Consider the following 17,377-nt stretch of genomic DNA (forward strand, 5'->3'; position numbering starts at 1 on the left):
AACACCATTACAATTATGATGTTGATTTTTCATACATCACATGGGGAAAATAATTACTTGATCCCATGCTGTTTTTGTAAGTTGACTCTCTTACAAAGACAATAATTCCATAAGTGAAAAACAGTGGTGGTCAACCAAGCCCAGCTGGCTGTTGTGCAGTAAGCAGCTCACAAACTTTAGAACAGTGGTCCCCAACCTTTTTTGCACCACTTGTGCTGATAAATACAGCAATAATAAGTGCATGAAAAATACAAGTCACTATAATGCTGAATTAATGGGAACTTGTTCCTTTGCAATTAGATACAGATGGAAACCAGCCTTTAGCTACAATCTGTCACATTTATATTTGATATTTTCATGAATGTGCATTGTATCATATCACACATTTATAGCAAATATAACAAGTTCCTATGAGGAATTTTGTTGTACATCTATAAACCTGCTTATTGGTGTGTAGTGGGACAGGCCAAAGATAAGTCAGAGAAAATGCAGTCCTTTATAAATGATTTCATGTTTCTCTGTGGCCCGGTAGCGAGTGATTCACGGACCAGTGCTGGTCACCTGGACCGGTGGTTGGGGACCACTGCTCTCGAGTACGCAAGGGCCCTAGAGATTCCCGCAAAAAGCAGATACAAGCAATTAAATCAAAGTATGCAATGAATAGATCCCTATATATGGGAGTTATTTTGTGTCTTAATCACAAAAGCTTTGTTTTGACACTGAATTTATGCAACTGATTTTGTTTGCGTATTAATTTTGTGAAATGATTTTTTACACCAAAATATGCTGACAAATTTATTATTAAAAAAAAGTCTGTGTTTTAAAAATGCATTTTGCTTGAAAAAAATGCAGTCCATAAAATTTCAGTGTCAAAAAATCAGTGCTGTAAAATTCAGTGTCGTAAAAATTTGCTTCAAAAAGCAAGACCTTATAACCAACCAATGAGGTGTCAAGTTTAAAGTCTCGTGACATGGTTCTTGCAAAACAGCATGAAAAAAAGCAGTTAATTGGGCTACCTGGGCATAGTACAACATAATAAAAATTTCATAGCAGCCCACTGGCTGTTTTCAAATGATAAAAAAGCCCTTTGTGACACTTTTGATATAGGGCTATATAAATAAACATTGATTGATTGATTGAAAAATAATTCCAATGGTTAAAATCTGCACTTTTGACTGACATACAAGTTACTATGTGTCATGATATGCAGTTAAACTGACTGTGATACACAATGTGACCAGCAGAAGGTTCTGGATAATGATGTTCAGTTAAATGTAACGAAGAAGACACAAACTATATACAAAACCCAAAACCAGTGAAGTTGGCACGTTGTGTAAATGGTAAATAAAAACAGAATACAATGATTTGCAAATCCTTTTCAACCTATATTCAATTGAATACACTGCAAAGACAAGATACTTAACTTTCAAACTAGAAAACGTTTTGTTTTTGCAAATATTAGCTCATTTGGAATGTAATGCCTGCAACATGTTTCAAAAAAGCTGACACTAGTGGCAAAAAGACTGAGAGAGTTGAGGAATGCTCATCAAACACTTATTTGGAACATCCCACAGGTGAACAGGCTAATTGGGAACAGGTGGGTGCCATGATTTGGTATAAAAGCAGCTTTCATGAAATGCTCAGCTATTCACAAACAAGGATGGGGAGATGGTCACTATTTTGTGAACAAATGTGTGAGCAAATTGTCAAACAGTTTAAGAACAACGACTTGACATGCAATTCTTACATATGGCTCATTTAAGTGCAAAAATTATGATGAGAGTGGTGAATCTGTTTTTTCATTTGCACTTTGATATTATTGATTTTGATTAATTAACTGATTATTGATATTATGCAATTTGATTTATCATGGCAGCACAGTGGTAGAGAGGTTACTGCGTCTGCCTCACAATACGAAGGTCCTGAGTAGTCCTGGGTTCAATCCCGGGCTCGGGATTTTTCTGTGTGGAGTTTGCATGTCCTCCCCGTGACTGCGTGGGATCCCTCTTGGTACTCTGGCTTCCTCCCACTTCCAAAGACATGCACCTGGGGATAGGTTGATTGGCAACACTAAATTGGCCCTAGTGTGTGAATGTGAGTGTGAATGTTGTCTGTCCATCTGTATTGGCCCTGCAATGAGGTAGCGACTTGTCCAGGGTGTATCCCGCCTTCCGCCCGATTGTAGGCACCAGCGCCCCCTGCGTTCCCAAGGTCCCAAAGGGAATAAGCGATAGACAATGGATTGATGGACTTTGATATTATTATGTTTAATTAAGAATCATCTACATTAATGTATTTTTTAAAGTATTTTTTTTTTATCCACAGCACAGCATAATTTCAATTTTTTTTCAGTTAATTATGAGTCCCTTCTTATGCAGTATATTTGATTAGTACCTATTTGTCTAATCAGCCTGACCCAAGACTAAGGTTTACATGTTGGATAAATAATCACATTTGTGATTAACACATCATTTCATATCATTTGACAAGGTTGTAAACTCTAAGTAGGTTAAATCTAATTATTGAATATGATAATATCAAGAGTAAGATTATTAAATTAGTGTTATTTGAAAGGGACCCAGGTCCCTCTGTAGTGGAAAAATTGAGCCCTGAGATCAAAAAAGATTAGAACCCCTGCCTTAAGATCTATATTGCAATATCTATTGCAACCTCGTCCGATAACGATATATATCACGATATAATATTTGTTATGTTAATGATATTAATTTCCCCTCAAGGATTATTTAAGTATTTCTGATTCTCATTCTAATAATAGAACCATTTCAAAACTCGTTACAAGGGCTCCAAAATATGCAATTTCCGTTTGTATTATTTTGTTAAAACTATTATTAATCTATGGGGGTGGCATCGCAGATGGTAGAGCGGCCGTGCCAGCAACTTGAGGGTTCCAGGTTTGGCTCCAACTTCCACCATCATAGTCACAGCCATTGTGTCCTTGAGCAAGACATTTCACCCCTGCTCCTAATAAATCGTGGTTAGGTCTTAACATGGTAGCTCCTAACATCAGTATGTGAATGGGTGAATGTGATGTATAATGTAAAGTGCTTTGGGTATCATTCCAGGTAAAATAAAGCTCCATATACGGTACATACAGACCATTTATTGTGTACTAATTTACTGTAAAAATGTGGTTACTTCCTGTTGTAACATTTCTATATACACTTCTATTAAAGCACTTATGACGAATATAGTAATTTTTCTTCTGTTGTTTAGCTACTTTACATTAGTTTTGGGCAATGCTACAACTTTGTGTTGATCCAATAACAAGTAGTGACAGGGAAGATATCTGTCATGCAGATTATGACACTTAAAACTGTCAAGTTCATAGAATTATTATGTGATAGATGTTTTTTTTTAAGCATTCTAAATAGTAAATAAATGTGATCAAAATTCCGCTTGCAATGGAGCCTATGGGAGTTACTCTATTCTATTCCTTAAAAAAACATCCAAACATCTCCTTTAAGGTTTTAGATAAATGATGTAAGTCAATATGCAATGTAGTAATGGGTACATTAATAGTAATTAATATTTAAGGGAATAAGCGTTAGAATATAGATGGATGGATTTACATATTTCTATCATTTTTAGCATACGCGACACATTAGTTTCAAAAACGCATCACAACGTTCACTTATTTTTCTCCACTACATCACTGATTTCTACTCACAGCAGACTTAGAGAGCCCACAAACTTAGTAAAAGATCACTTACTCTACAATGTTTGCTGTCATTAGGATAACGACTGCTAGGATGTTCATAGCTTCCCACTTAGAAAAAGCACGACTCGTAATCCTCACAAAGAGACGAGGGGTGGAACCAAGCATCTTTTCTTGTCGTTCTCACCATTATCGTGGTTAAATAGGCTATCAAAGTGTACCAACTTGTCGGAATATGGCCCTGATTCTTCTATTATCCGGATGAGATGCATGATTTATGATTTACAATAAAGTTTCACAAGCAAAGGATGAGAGGAATCACTTTACCACTATCCGTCCATCCATTTCTACCGCTTGTCCCGTTTGCTTTAGCGGGGTGTTCTGGAGTCTATATCAGCTGCATTCGGGCGGAAGGCGGGACACACCCTGGACAAGTCGCCATCTCATCACAGGGCCAACACAGATAGACAGACAGCATTCACACACTAGATGATGTAAATATTGATCACAGGGTCGCTATAAATAGTTTGTCTGTGTTAGCGCTTATAATAACAATATCACTGATACATGGTTAATATTCAAGTCACAAAATTTAAATGGCGTATTGTTGGCGCTCTTTGGATGTTTTTGGGTTTTTTTTTTTGGGGTGGAGTAAAGGACCTCTTATGGGCTCTACTGTAAGCGGACTTTTATGTATGTTTATTTACGAGTTAGAATGCTTTTTTTTTTTTTTTTTAAATGCATTCGTTATCATGTCTTTCATAATGATTCTGAACAATAAAAAGTATAAAAAAACGTGCAGTTCCCCTTTAAAGCCCACCTGTGTGCAGAGACTTATTTCTTGAGTTTGTAAACAATAACAAAAATTACCAAAAAAAGACTGTGTCATAGTAAAACATATCAATCTACTCACTCAAGTATCAACCATATACTGATACTATGCTTGGTATTGTTATTGTCGATTTTCTAACAATCCGCCCACATGTTTTTACGGTCAATAGCTCTAGCTTAGTGGTTAGCATATCCTCGTACGGTGAGTAGTGCAGCTTGTTAAGGTATATTTATTGTCTGTCCAAGAAATTTAGTTTATTTGCCACTCGGAGGGGGAGCATCGCTCACTGAGAAGTGGTTTTGCCCTACGGTGGTATGTTAGCCGCTAGCAAGGCCTCTATATTGTGTTGAGGATTAGGTTATCTTGTCGCTGTCAAATTTGCGGGACACAGCTAGAATGTGTCATCGACATGTATTATCACGATATAACAATAACAATAAAAGCTCTATTGTCTACCAAATGTATATATTTTATATGGTTTATGGCACGGGTGTCAAACTCTGGCCCGCGGGCCAAATTTGGCCCGCCGTGTAATTTCATTAGGCCCCTGTGGTGATATCAAATTGAGATTAGAACTGACCCGCCGGTATTATACAACGGTGATGCCTCTGTAACACTGCATTCACCGCTGATACTCATACTTGCCAACCCTCACGATTTTCCCGGGAGACTCCCAAAGTTCAGTGCCCCTCCCGAAAATCTCCCGGGGCAACCATTCTTCCGAATTTCTCCCGATTTCCACCCGGACAACAATATTGAGGGTGTGCCTTGAAGGCACTGCCTTTAGCGTCCTCTACAGCTTGTCGTCACGTCCGCTTTTTCGTGCCAGTCCAGTCACATAATATATGCTGCTTTAACACACACAAGTGAATGCAAGGCATACTTGATCAACAGCCATAAGGGTCACACTGAGGGTGGCCGTATAAACAACTTCAACACTTTTACAAATATGCGCCACACTGTGAAGCCACACCAAACAAGAATGACAAACACATTTCGGGAGAACATCAGCACTTTTACAAATATGCGCCACACTGTGAAGCCACACCAAACAAGAATGACGAACACATTTCGGGAGAACATCAGCACCGTAGCACAACATAAACTCAACAGAAGAAATACCCAGAACCCCTTGCAGCACTAACTCTTCCGGGACGCTACAATATACACTCCCGCTACCACCAAACCTTTTATTTATCCCCAATTTTTATTTACATTTTATTTGATATGCCATTGATATTTTTTACTCATTAATATAATTTGAAACTCGATTTTGTATGTGACTATAAAGCTACATAAGCCTTGCTTGTTTAACATTCAATGCAAAACTTTTTTGGGGTCCCTATTAAAAGGTTAAATTGTTCAACCTTGGCCCGCGGCTTTGTTCAGTTTTAAATTTTGGCCCACTCTGTATTTGAGTTTGACACCCCTGGTTTACGGTATATATCGCAAAATCCTAATCAGCATTGGCTGAGTTTATCACATACTGTATGTTTAGAATAATTACCCGTGCCTGTCTAGAAATAATAATCAGGTGGGTTGGGGTTTTCTGCAGATCTCCAGCACTGCTACGCTCGAGGGCAAAGGTCAGCTAAAGTTCACTTCTGGCAAGTGGAGTCCTCACCATAACTGCAGCCAGCTTGCCACTGCCAGTGACACAGCCATAAGAGTTTGGGACCTTCGCACCATGAGGTAAGTTTTTTTGAATGACATACAGTATCTATTAAGACACAACTCTTTAGTTCCAACAAACCAACAAAAGACCTAATGATGATTTTAATCGACATTTAAAATAATGTATTGTTGTGTAAATAATATACTGTATGTTGGATATGCTTCATGTATATGTTGCCATCATTTTGCCCCGCAGTCACAATTATTACCCATTTTTTGAGTCTGGCTGCAAGATGTTGGTTTCTGGAGGAATTCCCATTCTGTACATATTAGTGAGCAATATGTGGTACTTATTACAATATATTTTGTTTTTCATTACGCTTTAATTTTGTTACTGTATGTAAAAACCTGCACTGCAACAATGTAATTTCCCCATTGTGGGATAAATAACAATGTTCTATCCTATCCTATCCTATCCTATATCTTAAAATTGCACCCGCTATTTTTTTTCACGACATGGTGGAACATTTACTTAAACATTATATAAATTCACCTGGTCACAACATTACTCTTGGATTGATTTAGACCATTTATGTCAGTACTTGGGTAACGTGCATGCTTAGATTGGATGAAAATGATACTTTATCTTACCTTTTTTTTGTGTTTCCTCACGGCCTAAAGCAAAGCGGGAGGATGTGTTAATGTCTGATGTCTAAATAAACCTCTTGGTGACGTTGCAACGTAGCAAGACTACAAACCCCCAGTGAACAGAATCATCCAAAACTGAGTGCAAGCTCACGCCAAAATGCATGGACCTTTTGATTTGACGTGTTAGCTTTGTTTAACATGGCTGTCAAGGAATAGGACATGTTATCTGTTTTATTATATTATTTTTTGGGACATAGATTTATATCAACTGGATTTTTTTAAGTATAAAATAACAAAAATGAAGAAGACATACAATTATAAAACAATGCAGTGTGATTAAAATATTGCAGATTGAGAGGATCTGGAATTGGAAACCGCTCACATTGATCATTGATCTACTTCAATTTGTAGACCGTTATTGACCCAGACACTAATCTATTTTGTAATAATACTTTAACAGCATGTGCTTACACTACATGGAATTTTAAGCTTGAAGGGGTTTTGTATTTATATTTCATGTATTTATTTCTTATTCAATAGCCTATTTAGTCAATTTATTTATAATCCATTATTTTTTCTTTCCTATTTTAAAAATAGTAATTGTAATTACTGTAGAAATTATATAATAATATCAATGCATTTTAATAATGCACTTTGCATTTACGTATATAACTTCAAAGTGCTACAGCAGGGTTAAAACAAGTCATCATTAAAACAATATAATAAAACCTTTACAAAACAAGTATAAAATGCATAAAATGAAGGTGGTGCAGATCAACGTAGGTTTCCTGAACAGAAATTTTTAATGTGCTGTTTGAAGCACCCCACAGTTAGTAGCACATTTCTTGTGGCCAAACGTTCCAGAGATGCGGAATAGTCACTAAAAAGGCCTTTGGTTTTGGTTGAAAAAGACGGTAGGTGTTTGTGGACCGGAGAGGTCTGGATGTGGTCTTTATGTTGAGGATTTTCAGGTATTGTGGAGCATTTCCATGGATGCAATGATCAGTCAGAAAGAAGAGTTTATATTCCATCCATCCATCATCTTCCGCTTATCCGAGGTCGGGTCGCGGGGGCAACAGCCTAAGCAGGGAAACCCAGACTTCCCTCTCCCCAGCCACTTCGTCTAGCTCTTCCCGGGGGATCCCGAGGCGTTCCCAGGCCAGCCGGGAGACATAGTCTTCCCAACGTGTCCTGGGTCTTCCCCGTGGCCTCCTACCGGTTGGACGTGCCCTAAACACCTCCCTAGGGAGGCGTTCAGGTGGCATCCTGACCAGATGCCCGAACCACCTCATCTGGCTCCTCTCGATGTGAAGGAGCAGCGGCTTTACTTTGAGTCCCTCCCGGATGGCAGAGCTTCTCACCCTATCTCTAAGGGAGAGCCCCGCCACACGGCGGAGGAAACTAATTTCGGCCGCTTGTACCCGTGATCTTATCCTTTCGGTCATGACCCAAAGCTCATGACCATAGGTGAGGATGGGAACGTAGATCGACCGGTAAATTGAGAGCTTTGCCTTCCGGCTCAGCTCCTTCTTCACCACAACGGATCGGTACAACGTCCGCATTACTGAAGACGCCGCACCGATCCGCCTGTCGATCTCACGATCCACTCTTCCCTCACTCGTGAACAAGACTCTTAGGTACTTGAACTCCTCCACTTGGGGCAGAGTCTCCTCCCCAACCCGGAGATGGCACTCCACCCTTTTCCGGGCGAGAACCATGGACTCGGACTTGGAGGTGCTGATTCTCATTCCGGTCGCTTCACACTCGGCTGCGAACCGATCCAGCGAGAGCTGAAGATCCCGGTCAGATGAAGCCATCAGGACCACATCATCTGCAAAAAGCAGAGACCTAATCCTGCGGTTACCAAACCGGAACCACTCAACGCCTTGACTGCGCCTAGAAATTCTGTCCATAAAAGTTATGAACAAAATCGGTGACAAAGGACAGCCTTGGCGGAGTCCAACCCTCACTGGAAATGTGTTCGACTTACTGCCGGCAATGCGGACCAAGCTCTGGCACTGATCGTACAGGGAACGGACCGCCACAATAAGACAGTCCGATACCCCATACTCTCTGAGCACTCCCCACAGGACTTCCCGAGGGACACGGTCGAATGCCTTCTCCAAGTCCACAAAGCACATGTAGACTGGTTGGGCAAACTCCCATGCACCCTCAAGAACCCTGCCGAGAGTATAGAGCTGGTCCACAGTTCCACGACCAGGACGAAAACCACACTGTTCCTCCTGAATCCGAGGTTCGACTATCCGACGTAGCCTCCTCTCCAGTACACCTGAATAAACCTTACCGGGAAGGCTGAGGAGTGTGATCCCACGATAGTTGGAACACACCCTCCGGTCCCCCTTCTTAAAGAGAGGAACCACCACCCCGGTCTGCCAATCCAGAGGTACCGCCCCCGATGTCCACGCGATGCTGCAAAGTCTTGTCAACCAAGACAGCCCCACAGCATCCAGAGCCTTAAGGAACTCCGGGCGGATCTCGTCCACCCCTGGGGCCTTGCCACCGAGGAGCTTTTTAACTACCTCAGCTACCTCAGCCCCAGAAATAGGAGAGTCCACCACAGATTCCCCAGGCACTGCTTCCTCATAGGAAGACGTGTTGGTGGGATTGAGGAGGTCTTCGAAGTATTCCTTCCACCTATCCACAACATCCGCAGTTGAGGCCAGCAGAACACCATCCGCACCATACACGGTGTTGATAGTGCACTGCTTCCCATTCCTGAGGCGGCGGACGGTGGTCCAGAATCGCTTCGAAGCCGTCCGGAAGTCGTTTTCCATGGCTTCCCCGAACTCCTCCCATGTCCGAGTTTTTGCCTCCGCGACCGCTGAAGCTGCACACCGCTTGGCCTGTCGGTACCTGTCCACTGCCTCCGGAGTCCTATGAGCCAAAAGGACCCGATAGGACTCCTTCTTCAGCTTGACGGCATCCCTCACCGCTGGTGTCCACCAAGGGGTTTTAGGATTGCCGCCCCGACAGGCACCAACTACCTTGCGGCCACAGCTCCGATCTTCCGCCTCGACAATAGAGGTGCGGAACATGGTCCACTCGGACTCAATGTCCAGCACCTCCCTCGTGACATGTTCAAAGTTCTTCCGGAGGTGGGAATTGAAACTTTGTCTGACAGGAGACTCTGACAGACGTTCCCAGCAGACCCTCACAATGCGTTTGGGCCTCCCAGGTCTGTCCGGCATCCTCCCCCACCATCGCAGCCAACTCACCACCAGGTGGTGATCGGTAGAAAGCTCCGCCCCTCTCTTCACCCGAGTGTCCAAAACATGAGGCCGCAAATCCGATGACACAACTACAAAGTCGATCATGGAACTGCGGCCTAGGGTGTCCTGGTGCCAAGTGCACATATGGACACCCTTATGTTTGAACATGGTGTTTGTTATGGACAAACTGTGACGAGCACAAAAGTCCAATAACAAAACACCACTCGGGTTCAGATCCGGGCGGCCATTCTTCCCAATCACGCCTCTCCAGGTTTCACTGTCGTTGCCAACGTGAGCGTTGAAGTCTCCCAGTAGGACAAGGGAATCACCCGGGGGAGCACTTTCCAGTACTCCCTCGAGTGTTCCCAAAAAGGGTGGGTACTCTGAACTGCTGCTTGGTGCATAAGCACAAACAACAGTCAGGACCCGTCCCCCCACCCGAAGGCGGAGGGAGGCTACCCTTTCGTCCACCGGGTTGAACTCCAACGTACTGGCTTTGAGCCGGGGGGAAACAAGAATTGCCACCCCAGCCCGTCGCCTCTCACTGCCGGCAACGCCAGAGTGGAAGAGGGTCCAATCCCTCTCGAGAGAAGTGGTTCCAGAGCCCTTTGCTGTGCGTCGAAGTGAGTCCGACTATATCCAGCCGGAATTTCTCGACTTCGCGCACTAGCTCAGGCTCTTTCCCCCCCAGTGACGTGACGTTCCACGTCCCAAGAGCTAGCTTCTGTAGCCGAGGATCGGACCGCCAAGTGCCCTGCCTTCGGCTGTCGCCCAGCTCACAATGCACCCGACCTCTATGGCCCCTGCTTTGGGTGGTGAGCCCATTGGAGGGGTGACCCACGTTGCCTCTTCGGGCTGTGCCCGGCCGGGCCCCATGGGAACAGGCCCGGCCACCAGGCGCTCGCCATCGTGCCCCACTTCCGGGCCTGGCTCCAGAGGGGGGCCCCGGTGACCCTCGTCCGGGCGAGGGAAATCTGGGTCCATGATTTTTCTTCTTCATAAAGGTCTTTGAGCTGCTCTTTGTCTGATCCCTCACCTAGAACCTGTTTGCCTTGGGAGACCCTACCAGGGGGCTTTATGCCCCCGGACAACATAGCTCCTAGGATCATTGGGACACGCAAACTCCTCTACCACGATAAGGTGGCAGCTCAGAGAGGAGGAGTTTATATTCAATACGGATATTTATCGGGAGCCAATGGAGTTAATGGAGAAACAGGGTTAGGTGATCGAACTTACGTGTCCTCGTCAGGACCCTGACAGCACTGTTCTAAATGTTTTGACACTTTTGAAGGCTTCTGCTCAGAATCCAGACAGGGGGCGCATTACACAAAGGCGTGTTCCAGCTTCTCAGCATCACAGAGGGAAAAAGAGGGGCACATTTTGGCAATGTTTCTCAGATGAAAGTAGGACGTTTTGGATAGATATGGGACATGTAAATCAAAAGTGAGGTGGAGGTCAAACCTGACACCCAAATGGTAACAGTGTAGTGGCATGGCCAAATGCTCCAGAGAACCAGCGCTCTCTGCCGTATATTTACATATATGTTTTGTATAACAGGGCTAGTTTTTTTTCCAAAAGTTGTAACTTTAACAAAAAAAATAGACCAAAACCAAATCTCCCCCGCAGGGTAAACTACTTCTCAGAATGACATAGATAAGGTTGAACCTTGATTAGACATCCAAAATAACATCTTCCAGGTCACATATGAACATAGGAGGTTGTTTTTTTTTTTTTTAAATTACCAGCTGATATCTTACAGTGCTGCAAGTAGACAGTACATCTAAAGACTTCACTGAACTGACCCCTTTGTTGTTAGCCACCTGTATTTAAGCATCAGGGTGTACAGTTGATATCTGCTTGCCGCCGTTGCACGCCTTTTGGCGTCCGGCACTTGTGTCCGCTGCGGGGGTTCGTCATCTCGCTCTGGGTCTTGATTGTCGAACTCGTTGTCTGCTTGCCGTGGTTTCCTCCTCCGTCCTCCCCGCGATCGTGCCCCTCTCACCTCTCCTATGGTCTAGCAGCAGATGGAGAGATTCTGAGCAGGTGTGTGTTGTACGCACTCAAATTGCCGCTCTTGTGCCGCTCCGCATGCGTCACGCCTCTCCTCGCCGCCGCATGCCCCGCCTCCTGGCCTACATCATGGTCAGGGAACTTCTCTCAGCCCGCTGTCGGCCCGTCAGCTGGGTACCTCCACATACACGTAAAGCTTTTTTTAGTCCAACCAAGTGGTATTTTGCCCTTAATACATTATATAATCTTGGTCTCGCCTTAGCAACATGGCCAAACTGTTATCAGGCAGCCAGGAGGCTGCTGGTTCCATTCTTAAAGACTGTTTGAATTGCCTATATTTACTTGTGTTTTCTCATACTTTGCCTTGTCAACATGTTACAAGTTTTCTTCAATAGGCCCCAAAAGTGTCCTGACTGGTGTGTTCTTTGATGGGCAGCCCTGCAATTTTCCTAAGGATTTGTATAATAAGCTTCTATAATTGCAAAAAATAGTTTAGACAGCAATTAGATTTTTTGTTGGATCTTTTATATCTCAAATAGTCTGCAATTTAGGGTAATCTATCAGATCTCATTACTTTTTTTGCTCTGACCCAACGTAAGATTGATTCATTCCTGTCCTGTGGTTTTGTTCCTGATGGTTTTTTTTTGTCTGCAGTGCATTATAAAATGCATGGCTTTAGAGCACTAACGCACCTGTTTGACATGGCAAACATGTACCACGACACACTAACCTTGTAACTGCAGGTTATCAGTAGCACACCTTGCAACCTCTCGCTCGGTGTGTGTGTGTACATGTATGTGTGTGAGTGTGTACATGTGGGGGCTCTGGTAGAGTAGTAATAATCATCTTGCTATCGATCACCATGCTAACGGCAACGTGCAGAGGAGATTGAGAGGAGCGATGTTGAAGGAGAGATAGACACGGAAAGCATACACTCTGCAGTATTTGCAAGATGAGTATGGCAGTTCCCTAATAGGATGGATGAAAAAGTGCTTACCCCACCTTGTAGCAAATTAAAGAATTCATGCATACTTCATTTGGGCTGTACTACCCTCGCTGTGTCTTTTGAAAGATGCAGCAATGGCGATTTGGACATGAGCACAAAAGGAGAGTGGCAGTCTCATTTTTAAAGATCATAATGCATGCTACTACAGCCAGCAGGAGGATAATTCTGTGATAGTTAAGCCTTTCAATCCAGAATGCAAACATTGTATTCAGTAATTAGAGTCATATTGGATAAAGTAGTAAGCGCATGCATGTAAATCAGTTCAAGAAATTATGACTGAACTTATTGTAAATATTAATAAATAATTTTCTTGTAAAAAAGCACATTAGTATGTTACCTGTTGGTTTGCATTTATAGACCTCAATACCTGAAGTATAATGTATACCATCAATGTCGGACAAAATGAAAAAAAAAATTACTGTACTCTATTTGTTTTTTAAACAGTACAATATATTCACTTTTATTTCCACCAGCCCAAATTTACACAAAATATTAATATCCTCTATATCTGCAAGTTGCTTTTTACCTAACATCTTAAGGAATACTATTCCAAATTTTAGGAGTTTTTATACTAAAACACTGCCACCTCATGTTTGGTCCTGACTCTGGACACTAAAGGTTCTCATGTCTCTAACATGTCATAGATGTACTTTGGTACAAGACCATGAAAATACTTATACAAAAGCAAAGCTGTTTTAAAGTTTATTCACTGAGCTACAGGAAGCTAGTGCAGTACAGTGACCTAAGAACTTGACTAAGATGGTCATAATTTATGGTTCTAGTCAAGTCAGTTTTTTCCGTATTGGCCCTCTGAATAGGGGTCGTCACTTAGCATGAAAGGAATTACTCGCTGTGCACTTTTTTGCTTGTTTTATTTGGTACTGCAACAGCAGCAGTAGCAGTAGCAGCAGGTAATAACCTAAAAGTAAACATGAACACAACTAAACAATGTATCTATCTTGAATCATCATAATGTAAATAATAGACATGAATTAATCAACTGAACCATATTGTTGTCAACCATGATATGACATATTATCAATTACTGTGATTTTATCCTAACTTATTAATTTTAGCATTACATTTTATTATCACCATTAATTTGTGTCATATAATGTTTTAAATGTGATCACAAGTATTTATAATGTCGCCGTGATTCATGGACAAGCATACTAAAAAAAAACATAAAACACAGGCGCTCTGTTTGAGCCACACATTACACATATAAGCAGAACTACATTAAAGAACAACAAATCCCATCAGCCAAACCAAGAAGTAAAGTGCCGGTATTTTCAAACTCAAGCCGTACCGAAGAATAAACCTACAATCACTCAAATTCAGCCGGACACACACAACGTGACAACACTAATACAGGGGTGTCAAACTCAAATACAGAGTGGGCCAAAATTCTAAACTGAACAAAGCCGTGGGCCAAAGTTGAACAACTTAACCTTTTAATAGGGACCCAAACAAGTTTTGCATTGAATATTGAACAAGCAAGGCTTATATAACTTTATAGTGACATGCAAAATCGAGTTTTTTTGGTAGCGGGGGTGTATATTGTAGTGTCCCGGAAGAGTTAGTTCTGCAAGGGGTTCTGGGTGTTTGTTCTGTAGTGTTGATGTTGTGTTACAGTGCGGATGTCCTCCCGAAATGTGTTCGTCATTCTTGTTTTGTGTAGGTTCACAGTGTGGTGCATATTTGTAACAGTGTTAAAGTTGTTTATAAGGCCACCCTCAGTGTGACCTGTATGACTGGGTATGCTTGCATTCACTTGTGTGTGTAGAATCCGCATATATTATGTGACTGGGCCGGCACGCTGATTGTATGGCGGAAAAGCGGACATGACAACAGGTTGTAGAGGACGCTAAAAGCAGTACCTTTAAGGCACGCCGCCGATTTTGTTGTCCGAGTGGAAATCGGGAGAAATTCGGGAGAATGGTTGCCCCGGTAGATTTTCGGGGGGGGGGGGGGGTCACTGAAATTCGGGAGTCTCCTGGGAAAATCGTGAGGGTTGGCAAGTATTAGAATTAGCGGTGAAAGCACCGCCGCTGTATAATACCGAAGGGGCCAGCTCTAATGTTAATTTAATATTGTCTCAAGGGCCAAAATAAATTACATGGCGGGCCAAATTTGGCCCGCGGGCCAGAGTTTGACGCCCATGCTCTAATACAACAGATTTCAATCCGCACATTACTGTGGTTGTACCCTTTAACTTAATAATTTTGCTGATGTCGTTCAAAAGCTAAAACAGTGAGTGTTTGCTCTGGCTGTCAAACAGCCAGCCGGCCGCACAACAAGTGCCGCGGACTTAGCGAACACACAACAAACAAAAAAGAAATGAAGCGAGCAAGCATGGAATTTAAACAATAGTTCAGCTGATCTAACCAAGAAAAGCGGACATAACAAAATTATCATGCCAGTGGGGTATGCTGGTGACGAAGCACGCTGTTTTTTACCAAACGAACAATGACGCCATTTTTAAGGCTACCCAAGTAGTCACCTGACAGTGGTAACCCCGCCCATCTTAAAATTCCCAAGCAAGCCCGCCATAAATACATATACACATAACAAATACACATAGTAAATCCAACAGTCAGGCTTGCCACTGACAGTTTGTTTGTGTTTTAATTTTTCCTCTGTGTGTTTAGTATTTCCTGTCCTTAGTTCCTGTCAGCACTCTTATTTTGGTTCAGCTTCCTGTTTGTCTCCCTGAGTGCTTTGTTTCCTCTCAGCTGCGGCTGATTGGCACCTGGCCACACCTGGTGTCAATCAGCTTTATCCTATTTGTTCCTGCTTTGTCTTCCAGTCAATGCTGGATTGTTGTCTTGTCGATGTCACTTCTGTATTGTAGCTCCTGTCGTGTCGTTTCGTGCTGTGTCATTGCACCGTAGCGGTAAGCTATATTTCGGTATATGTTTGTAGTTTACTGTCTTTTGTTCCCTGCTTCTTTTTTTTTTCATATTGTACATGTAACGACTTCTGTTTTCCTGCTCGCTACCGGCTAGCTTCCACGCTAGGCCCTTTTGTTTTTGCTAGCTTCCATGCTAAGCTCTTTTTGTTTTCTAGCCCCCATGCTAGCTATTTTAGTTTTGTTGTCCGCCTAGTGCGCGCTTTTTGTTGTACCCCTTTTGTTCTTGTTCTAGTATTTTAATTAAAACATGTTTACCTGCAAAATGCCTGCCTCTTTCGTCACAAACTGACTCTGACAGACTCGAGCAGCAGCATTTTAGATGAACTGCAGCTGCTTTACAGCTCTTTTAGAGTTGGTGAGAAGGCTATTATTGTGGTGTAACCTGCTGGAGACAAAGGCAAGGATTAGTCTTTCTAAGTCTGATTTAGACATTATTCCTCTGATTTTGGCAATGTTTCGTTTTGTGGTAAAATGCTGCTGATGCTATTGACTTAATGTGACTATTAAACTTCAAGTCTGATTCCATTAAACAGCTATATTATTGTCATCACTAATCTCATATTGACGCAGGATTTCCTGGTTTTACTTTCTAGTAAGTTGTGGGTCCTACAATCTGATTGTTTGTGTTGAATGCCATTAATCTTTCATACACATTTTTGTTAACAGTATTGCTGCATGTCGCCTTCTTTCATCAGGAATTCCACCCAGCTTTAAGTGAAACAGACAGTGAGCAAGTCCACGTTCAGTATATGTTCCTATTAGTTTCACAGTTTGAGAGTACAAACTCACATCCTCAGTCTTAGATAGCTCATGGTTGCCCTCAATGGTTTAGTTGGTTTTCTACACCCTAAAAAGATATGTTCTGCACCCTGTCCACCAGATAGATAGTCACCCAGACACACTTAGAAAAACAAAAGATAACACCCAATAAAACAAACATAACTGCGATGTGGTGGCGACTTGTCCAGGGTGTACACCGCCTACCGCTCGAATGCAGCTGAGATAGGCTCTGGCGACCCCTCGCAACCCCAAAAGTGACAAGCAGTAGAAAATGGAGGGATGAAATGAAAAAAAAAAACATGAATTCTGTTTTAGTTTGTACTGATTTACTATGCAGTGTTATGTTGATTATGGAAAACAGTTCAAAAGGCAGTTTTGAAATTTCAACACATTTTAAAAGGTCCAAGATCTGGTTCACCCACATAACCACCTTCCTACCCCAAATATTTTGGCCATTTGCCAAATGTGGACTTGTAATTAGGGCAATTTATTTTCTGTATAACGTGACATGATGTACTCACAGCATGTTTTGCAAACGGGCACATAGATTATATACCGTAAATGCACCTCAAAAGTTCGACGAGTGACCATACCACTTCAGATGACCTATCACTAACACGAACTTGAGATACTTGAACTCTTGCACACCCCGTGTGGCCTGTTTTTA

The 17,377-nt window shown here is 42.4% G+C and overlaps 1 protein-coding gene across 1 annotated transcript in view; it reads left to right on the forward strand.

The window, feature by feature from the left end:
• Positions 1-17,377, forward strand: part of eipr1 (EARP complex and GARP complex interacting protein 1) — a 158,500-nt gene that overhangs the window by 86,887 nt on the left and 54,236 nt on the right. Inside the window, exon 6 of the mRNA XM_061895652.1 lies at positions 6,064-6,200. Within this exon, the coding sequence (XP_061751636.1) occupies positions 6,064-6,200 (137 nt within the window). The remainder of the gene's footprint in view (positions 1-6,063; positions 6,201-17,377) is intronic.

Source organism: Nerophis ophidion, linkage group LG03 (genome assembly GCF_033978795.1).
Source record: "Nerophis ophidion isolate RoL-2023_Sa linkage group LG03, RoL_Noph_v1.0, whole genome shotgun sequence".
NCBI classification, from domain to species: domain Eukaryota; kingdom Metazoa; phylum Chordata; class Actinopteri; order Syngnathiformes; family Syngnathidae; genus Nerophis; species Nerophis ophidion.